The sequence below is a fragment of the Myxocyprinus asiaticus genome, chromosome 22 (genome assembly GCF_019703515.2).
Source record: "Myxocyprinus asiaticus isolate MX2 ecotype Aquarium Trade chromosome 22, UBuf_Myxa_2, whole genome shotgun sequence".
Lineage (NCBI taxonomy): Eukaryota > Metazoa > Chordata > Actinopteri > Cypriniformes > Catostomidae > Myxocyprinus > Myxocyprinus asiaticus.
Window position 1 is genome coordinate 30381782 of NC_059365.1, and position 9603 is coordinate 30391384.

A 9603-nucleotide genomic window follows, 5' to 3' on the forward strand; every position below is an offset into this window, starting at 1 on the left:
AGTTTTAGATTTGTGAATAGCTTTTGAACTCCGCTTCAAAAATGTAAATGAATGCACTTTTGCACATTTACATGCACACCAATTAGAGGCACGAGGCACCCACACAGACCCCCACCCCCACCCCCACACACACACACACAAGATACCGCCCTGGGCAACTGCCCATGTCACCCATGCCTAAATCCACCACTGTTTGTTAGCAATAAAGAATGGAATATATTTTCATTCCTCTTAGTATTTTATGTTAAAATGGTACAAGATTATACTACTCAAATGCAAGTGATATCAAATAAAAACGTTAGGTCGAAAGTAATCCAAAAGTAATCCTATTAGATTACCCTAAAAATAATTGTTGATTGCAATTTTGTCATGTAATGTGTAATCAGTACCCGGTTACAATTCAGAAGTAATCTACCCAGCAGTTTGTGTGTGTGTGTGTGTGTGTGTGTGGGGGGGGGGGGTCTGTGTGGGTGCCTCGTGCCTCTAATTGGTGCGCATGTAAATGTGCAAAAGTGCATTCATTTACATTTTTGAAGCGGAGTTCAAAAGCTGTGTGTGGGGTGGGGGTCAACTGGCTTATTAGTAATCCTTACTTTGATTTTGATTGGCTTTGTGTCTTCCATTAAGAAAATACCATGGGAGCTCACAGTGTACCATACTTAAACACGTCGTCAACTAAAATTTAGTAGCATATACCGTAGAATCTGTTTTCTATGTAATCAATGGCAATCGGGATCTCAGCTTGCAGGGTACAGAATGCGTCTGAAGCTGCGTGGACATTATACACAAGCGGTGTCTCGAATACTAGTGAGCTGCCTACCTAGACCGCATTTCTGGGCATCACTGGCGCATTGGGAACGTTTGAGGTCAGCTGCGCTCTCGGTGTTGAGACAGCCATAGAGGGACATAAGAAACGTGTGGCGCATCTGTGATGGTGATCATCGTGAAGAAAGGTAGAGACACCGCTCTTTTCCATCGGATTTCCGCACTCGACTACTGGGGATCTCGCATTTGAGGGTAAAGGTGCAGTAATTTTTGGTAAAAAAAAAATAAATAAATATATTATCATTTTATTATTATTATTATTTTGACGAGATGGCTAATATTCATTTGAGATATTGCAGGGAAATAGACATTATCGCTTTTATATCACAATAAATCATAGATTTAGCTGAGGCTCCCTGAAATCTGTCGAATTTCTACACCGTGCACGTTTTGTAATTTGCTTTTCGCTAGTAAGATGTGAGGAATTTGGCACTGTGCTTTTTGTTTGCAAAATATGAGTAATGAATAATAGGATCTTACCTAAATTTCTTAAATATTTAATCGGTTTCGCCCTTTTTTATTTGAGTTTAACTGTAAAATAGCCTATGTTCGCATGCATGCATGTATGTTTGAATGGTTTGTTTTCGATTGTGGATACTTGATATTCGTGTGAATTTGTCTTCCAGGCTTGGTGATTTTCTCAGCAAACAAACCAATAGGGGGCGCCATCGGCAATGTCTTTATGTCCACATCCTCCACCATTATTAATTCAGTCGCTTTTGCGTACTGTATGTTTATTATGTCAACTGACTGACCTTAATGTGATAATGGCTGCGTCTTAAAACCTACATACCATCATGATGGCCAAAAATGCTGTCAAGCTAGGCAGTGTACTAGGTTATAAGACCCAGTCATTGTTTTCCCTCTGTCCCTTCATTAGCCACCACTATCAAGCATGCACAGAAAAGGTGAACTCTTATTTACTCTGAGCTTTGAGCCTCTTTACAATGCTGCCTTGTAGACTCTGATTCAAGCAGCATTGTACAGGGCTATGAAAGCACAGAGGCACACTTCCAGATCAGAACTAAGGATTTCTGCCAACCTCAAGTATCACTAGTGATTACTCTGTATAGAATATAATTGAAATGCACTGTTGTGGCACTGTTGTCTCTTTTTAATTCTTTTTTTAAAATGCAATCTGTTTGTTTACTTTTTAATAAACACTAGATAAGGTCAGCGTGAAATCGTGGGTGAACTGCAGATAACAGATGTACAGTATACATAGGATACATTAGGTCATCTTCTTTCAATGCCAGGTAATTTGATTCCTGAATAGGTTTGAATAATTAAATGCGAACGTAGAAATCCCTGATTGACTGGCAAATAATGACACACGTCACTTGTTGTGGGCTTATTCTTTGATTCCTTTTTTGTACAGTCAATCGAATCACCTCAGAGGGAAACAGCACCACCCACTTTGATGTTTAACATGTAATGCTTTGAATTTTGGCTGATGCTGGGATCATAGAGCATGGAAATATGGTATCCCTCTCTAAGCCCTTGACAGTAGTTAATTTATTTAAAGGTGCACTCAGTAACTTTTGTCTTTGTGTCATCTTGGACTTACATTGACACCTAGCGGCTTGGATGCAGCATCATTTAAAATCAAGTTTTCAGTTTCAGATGCCATTGTAGAAATGTATTCACAGTCAGCCATGATTACTTTAATCAGTGAGTGAAAGTGTCAAATAACAAGACGGTGGGGGCCTGGGTAGCTCAGTGAGTAAAGATGCTGACTACCACCCCTGGAGTCATGAGTTCGAATCCAGGGTGTGCTGAGTGACTCCAGCCAGGTCTCCTAAGCAACCAAATTGGCCCGGTTGCTAGGGAGGGTAGAATCACATGGGGTAACCTCCTCGTGGTCACTATAATGTGGTTCTCTCTCTCAGTGGGGCGCATGGTGAGTTGTGCGTGGATGCCTCCACACACACTATGTCTCCGCGGTAACACGCTCAACAAGCCACATGATAAGATTCGGGTTGACGGTCTCAGACATGGAGGCAACTGAGATTCATCCTCTGCCACTCAGACATGAGGACTTGGAGCACATTGGGAGTTGGGCATTCCAAATTGGGGAGAAAATAAAAACAAATAATAATAAATAAATAACAGGACGGTTACCGAGATTGAGTAGTATTTGGCTGGTCATGTGATTCTAACATGGCAACCCCCATGTGCGGGCCCTCTCCATGTAGAATAAAACAGCTTTTATAAGGTTACTGATATGACTGGAGTCTTTATTTTAATGTGAGTGGACATGATTTTTTACATATATTGCAAAATTCAATTCATGTCTTTTGGAGTTGCACTTTTTTAATGAGGAAAAGATTACTGAGTGCATCTTTAACTGCTCTATTATTTACAGTGGCAGACACTGTCCATGCTGTTGGAATGGTTAATGTTGCCAGGTATTTAACTGTGGCATCTGTTGGCATATGACAAAAAGCCTATGTTGTAATAAAATCCATTATTAAATTACAAATATGGTACAAGCTATATTTGTGGACACATAACATGTTCTAAAAAAAACAGTTTATTCACAAATAGCTGTTCATTCTGCATCTCTGTAGTTCTTTACATGGCTTCTGGGTTTAGAGATGATGGGAGGGGGTGGCAGGCACTTGAAGAGGACCCTAGTGAGAACAGCTGGAGCAGGGCTGAAGACCATTCTCGTTGCAGGCTGTGCACTTTAGGGCTTTGAAGGAGTCTGTGAAGCAGTTGCGAAACACAGACATTTTGCTGCCATGGCACATAGGGCACGGGACAAAAGCGAATCCCCCACATGTCTGGCAACTGTCGGGTTGCTGTACCCTCTATGGGGAGATGCAGATAAAAGCCTGTGAGTGAATTTGAATGAGACAATTGTACTGTGTGCAATTGCCCTTTAAGACATAACAGATGTAAACTGGTTCATACTCCGAATTAAAAAATGTATTGTGTAGTTGTAACATTTATTGTCTAGATGACAGATTCCTATTGGATTATTCATGGGTCATTCAGCAACTTTCACAGCAGAATGGAGACGTTTTTTTTATAAATAAATATATCACTGCACAGATAATTTATCACAGGGTCTTTGACAAATTAAAGCATATAAAAATAAAAAATAATACAAATTCAGTTGACTTATAATGATGATGTCTGTAAATAATTGACACTATTGTTTACGAAATTGGGTCTCATCTGTACATATTTCTCAGGTACAGTAAAGTGAATTTATGCAATGCCCTCCCAAACTGAATTCACTATTAAAATGCAATTATAATTCATAACAATTGTAAAATTAATACGGTTAAGTAAGTTTCAGAATGCAATTATCATATTAAAAAAATGTTCAGGGTTCAATACAAGTTAAGCTCAATCGAGAGCATTTGAGGCATGATGTTGACTAATTTTAACTTGTTGCTCGTTTATAAAAAAAATAAAACAAATCTGGGTTACAGTGAGGCACTTACAATGGAAGTGAATGGGGCCAATCCATCAATGTTAAAATACACACTGTTTTAAAAGTGTAGCCACAAAACGTAAACATTATACATGTTAACATGATCTTAGTGTGATAAAAAAAAGCTTACTAGCCCTTTCCTTGTAAAGTTATATCCAATATTATGATGACATAATGCCAGTGAGCACTGTAATCTGGTAAAAGCAGTAACATTTTAGTAAATCGCTGATTTTATCACACAAAAATTATGTAAAGCCTTATAATATTTACATCTTGTAGATATACTTTTGAAACAGTGAGTATTTTATTATTTATTTACAGGCCCTATTCACTTACATTGCTTCTTTTTTTTTATATCTATATAAATAAAATTATTTTCGTGATAATCAACATTATGCCACAAATGCTGCTGATCGTTAAGTTAAGCTCAGTCGACAGCATTTATGGCATAATGTTGATTACCACAAAAAATTATTTAGACTTGTCCCTACTTTAAAAAATAAAATAAAAATCAAGGTTACAGTGAGGCACAAGTGAATGGGGTGAATTTTTGGAGGGTTTAAAGGCAGAAATTTTAAGCTTATAATTTAATAAAAGCACAAACGTACATTTTTCTATTTTTTTACTAAAATCATGATAACATGCATATTGCTTATTTCTTGTAGCTATGCTTTTGAAATAGTTAATATTTTAATGTTTACAGATTGGCCCCATTCACTACCATTGTAAGTGTCTCACTGGAACCCAGATTTCGGCTTTATTTTTTTTATTTTATTTTATTTTTTTTTTAAGAAAAGGAGGGGCAAGTCAAAATTATGTTTTGTGGTAATCAATATTATACCACAAATTCTGTCGATTGAGCTAAACTTGTATTGAACCCTGAATATTCCTTTAATTTACACTGAACCTGGAACATTCCTTTAATTACTTATAAGATATACTGTATGTGTATAGACTAAAGATATAAAAATGTTCCTTTTACATACCTATAATAATAAACATTTTATCATCTCACAAGAAGGTCTGTTGTCCTTTACAGAATTAGCAAAACAACAAAGAGAATTTATCGATAAACCAGTTTTGACTTGAGCTGTCTGATCAATTGGAATCAATATCTTTCTTAGGTCAATATCTTTATTAGGTAAGCTATCGCTTTATCCTAGTCTCAAAATTCAACATTTACCTCAATTTTGGTTAGGAGGTCCTGAAGCTCCCCTAACTCATTCATTTCAAGTATTTTCTCTGCACCCTGAAGTGTACAAAACAAGAGCTTTCATTATTCAGATTTCAAAGATATGTGTAAAGACACCCAAGCATTGTTATTATACTGTGCATAATTGTTCGGATCTTTACAGTGACATTGTATCGATTTCAGCAAATAACAGAAATGGCATTTATGTTCCATATTGGATCAATTTTAAAACCGTTTTATTTTATTTTACATTACTAAACTAAGCCAAATGGATCAATAGTTTGACCACTGACCCCTAGGTAGTGTCCATCGATGAATACCACAGGTAGTGATGGAGATTCACCCACTCGTTTACAGCGTGTTTCCAGTTCCTTCCCATACTCACTGTCCAAAGCAATGTTCTTCTCTATGAACTTCACCCTGTGGTTCTGGAAGATCTTTCGGACTATCTCACATCGCTCAAATGTTGTCCTTACCACCCGAAAACTGGTGGTGTAGATTACAATTCGCCCAAACTCTAGAGTCAGTTCTGGCTGAGAGGGACAAAGAAAACACAGAAGTCTGGTATTAGAAACGAGACAGTCTGTTTCAATGTACTGAAATTAATTATGACACATTTCATCTGCTACTACTAACAATACAGCCTCATATATAATAAAAGAGGCTTCAAGTTGTTCCCTTTTTATACACTGTAGGAATATGCAACACAACATTTAGAATTATTCCTGACAATCTAATGTGCTATTAAAACTGCTGTTGCCCACAGACATGTATGTGGAAAAACTAAATAAAACTATATTTTAGATGTCTAAGTCTGTGTGTTAACAAATGGTTTGTGGCAGCTTTTGCAGGTAAGATATGGCAGCAGTTATTGATTTTGTGAGTTCTCTCACCCTTAGAGGAGCAAGTCTCATGAAGTATGAAGGTGTTTCTTAGCAAAGAACAAAAATAGACTCTTCACACAGTAAGAAGTGAGACGTAAGGAATTATAGCTGTCTTATACACCTGTAACAAACAGTGGCTTCAGAGAGTATTTCAACACTTGAAATGTATTAATATTATTTAATTATAACAAAATATCAAACCAAGTGACATTTATTATAAAAATAGTAGGCCTATATGCACACTTTCCAAGCAAAACATTTCACTAAAACACATTTGTGAGGCTATATAAATTAATTTATAGAGCTATTGTTTTTGGTTGGTTGTCACATGTACACTGGTGGCCAAAGGGCATTCAGCAAAAGGCATTCATCTGATTACAATGTATAGTCAGGACATTAATAAAGTGAAAAATTACTTTTACAATTTGAAAAAAATCGTGACCACAAGGACTTAAAAGCACATTGGGAATTGGCCATTCCAGATTGGGAGAAAAAGGGGAAAAATCTAAAAAATTAAAAATAAATAAATAACGTGAAAAATTACAATTACAATTTGAAAAAAAAACTACTTCAAAGAGTTCTCATCAAAAAATCCTCCATGTGCAGCAATGACAGCTTTGCAGATCCTTGGCATTCTAGCTGTCAGTTTATCCAGATACTCAGGTGACATTTCACCACACACTTCCTGAAGCACTTGCCATAGATGTGGCTGTCTTGTCGGGCACTTCTCACACACCTTACAGTCTAGCTGATCCCACAAAAGCTCAATGGGGTTAAGATCCATAACACTCTTTTCTAATTATCAGTTGTCCAATGTCTGTGTTTCTTTGCCCACTCTAACCTTTTCTTTTTCTTTGCAATTCTTCCCATAAGGCCTGCACCCCTGAGTCTTCTCTTTACTGTTGTACATGAAACTGGTGTTGAGCGGGTAGAATTAATGAAGTTGTCAGCTGAGGACATGAGACATCTATTTCTCAAACTAGAGACTGATGTACTTATCCTCTTGTTTAGTTGTTTAGATAAGGTGTTGGAGTGAGTCATCACTCCAGCAGTCATCACTCCAACACCTTATCCTTGAGTAATCATGCTAAATGGGGCCTGTCTAGATTTGATCAAAAATGGCTTTTTTTCAAATAGTGATGGTGCTGTTTTTTACATCAGTAATGTCCTGACTATACTTTGTGATCAGTTGAATGCCACTTTGGTAAATTAAAGTACCAATTTCCATCTGAAACAGCAAAATCTGTACATTATTCCAAACTTTTGGCTGCCAGTGTAAGTGGAACATGTCCATAGTTAATGAAGAACTACACCTGTGGTTACTCCATTAAGACACTTGTGTGAACTTGAGAGGAGCTGATGTCATACAATCACTTAAATGACCTTAAAATCAGTTGGTTAAAAGTAACTGCAAAAAGGCCTAAGAAAAGGGAAGTTAGTTATAGCATTATTTCATGAGTTCGCGTGTTCATATAATCTTGAGATAACAGTAAATTATCACACTGGTTTTGTTTGCGGTCCACAATGAAGGGTTTTGAACGCATGACCCACACTTCAAGTTCCCCTCTGGATTCCTTGATGAGAGATAATACATGCTACAAGATTTTGAAAGATAAAAAAAAGGTGGCCAGACGAATTGTTGCTGGATAGAGGTATGTGCGCCTTTAGGCCTGAACGTGCAGTCGTGCACCTCCCAAACTTTGGTTTCAATCATCAAATGTTTGGAGATGACACTTGATAATGTGATATAATACAATATACAAAAATAGCACATGTACATCTTGGAGATGTCTGTTTAAGAGTGTTTCATCTGGAAAGCATCACAATCTTATCAAGATCTGATTAAAGGTGCTGTAAGCGATTTTTTTCATGGAAAGGTATACAAAAAATGTCCTACTCCTTGAAAGATATTAATGAAATAAGTGCCCCTCTAAATTTTCCTTGCATAAAGAGATGATTTTTGAAATTATGCATGATCTCATTTAAAATCCACACAGTGTTCACATCTTTCTTGATGCCCATTATTTGTAAGTGATGACAAAGTATTTACTTTAAGTATTAAACCGCTGTTAAAACGGAAATAGAATTACATCTAATATCAGACAAAAGCTGTCAGCAACTTTTTCTGGTGTTCGGAGATCCTGAAAATACATTAAGATGATTAGCTTAACCAAAACACTTAAAGAAATGCATCATTAATCTTTAATTGTACAGTGATCTTGCTCAGTGGGACAGCCTGTTTGTCTAGCCAAAGCCTGAGAGGACAGGCTCTGTAACAATAGGGGCTCTGAAAGGGGGTCTGACCCTTTTAAGGACACTACAAAGAAGCAATTCTTGGAAGTATTTGAGCCGCTGGGTATGCAAATAAATAAGAAAAACCAATATATTAGCTTTTGGTTTGGCAGGATTTATGGCGACTATTAAATAAACACTGATAAGGTTTGGCTCCCATTAAAATGAAAAATAAACAAGTTCACCCTAACCTTTCATCATAGGCTTGGAGATTTTCGAGATTATTTAAAGCTTGTGATGATGTAAGAACTGACACTTAAACTCCTCCCCTCACTTACCCCATTGTTTTTAGCCAAGTTATCAAAGAGAATTTGGCCAGCACTGACTTTGTGCTTGACTCCTCGAACTGTCCCATTTTTACTGAGGATATTCACTCGTCTGGTATCCAACACTCTGTCCTTGTCTCTCCCTCCTGCAAACACAAGCAAATTGTCAGGTTCACTTCCACTGTCGTCCAGCTCAGACGCCAAATATCCACACAGGAGGCTGTTAAACTCGCCGCTGGTGGTGGATGGGGTGCTGGCCCGGTCTGCATCAGAGCTGCTGGTGCAGTCTGAATCCAGGGAATCTGATGGCCCTTCATCCTTAAACATCTCTTTCAAAACCCGCCCGCTATTCCCTGAGGCCACTCGAAACCTCACCCTCTTCTGCCTCTTTCCATCCCCTGGTGTCAACAAAGTCCCCTCCATTGGGAAAACAAATGTGTTACATTGTTCAAAGAAAAGACAGTTTTAATCCCCAGGTTTCATTGGTGGCAGAGAATGATTAGCTCCAATTTTGTTCCATGATTTCCCATGGAGAGAGTTACCGTCAGCTTCACCACCAGTGTTCCTGTACATGTTAATAATGCATGTGGCCTTGCCATGGTTACTGAGAAAACCAACCATGAAGAAACTGATAGTCATCTTCAATAATTTATCATGCCATAGATTTTTTTTTTTTTTTTATGTGAAATGCCTTGCAGC

At 37.5% G+C, this 9603-nt stretch overlaps 1 protein-coding gene and 1 long non-coding RNA gene across 2 annotated transcripts; one reads left to right on the forward strand and one right to left on the reverse strand.

Annotated features, from left to right (window-relative positions):
- Positions 1-1724: 1724 nt before the first annotated feature.
- LOC127412960 (uncharacterized) lies at positions 1725-3307 on the forward strand. The gene is made up of 2 exons (XR_007892508.1): positions 1725-2081; positions 2204-3307. It is a non-coding gene; the product is annotated as an uncharacterized LOC127412960 (long non-coding RNA).
- Positions 3308-3458: 151 nt separating this feature from the next.
- On the reverse strand, positions 3459-9327 carry grxcr1a (glutaredoxin and cysteine rich domain containing 1 a). Its single transcript, XM_051649697.1, has 4 exons — positions 8913-9327; positions 5756-5991; positions 5454-5519; positions 3459-3638 (listed from the first exon to the last, which is right to left on the reverse strand). The coding sequence occupies exons 1-4, from the start codon at positions 9325-9327 to the stop codon at positions 3459-3461; spliced, it is 897 nt and encodes a 298-aa protein (XP_051505657.1).
- Between the last annotated feature and the right edge of the window lie 276 nt (positions 9328-9603).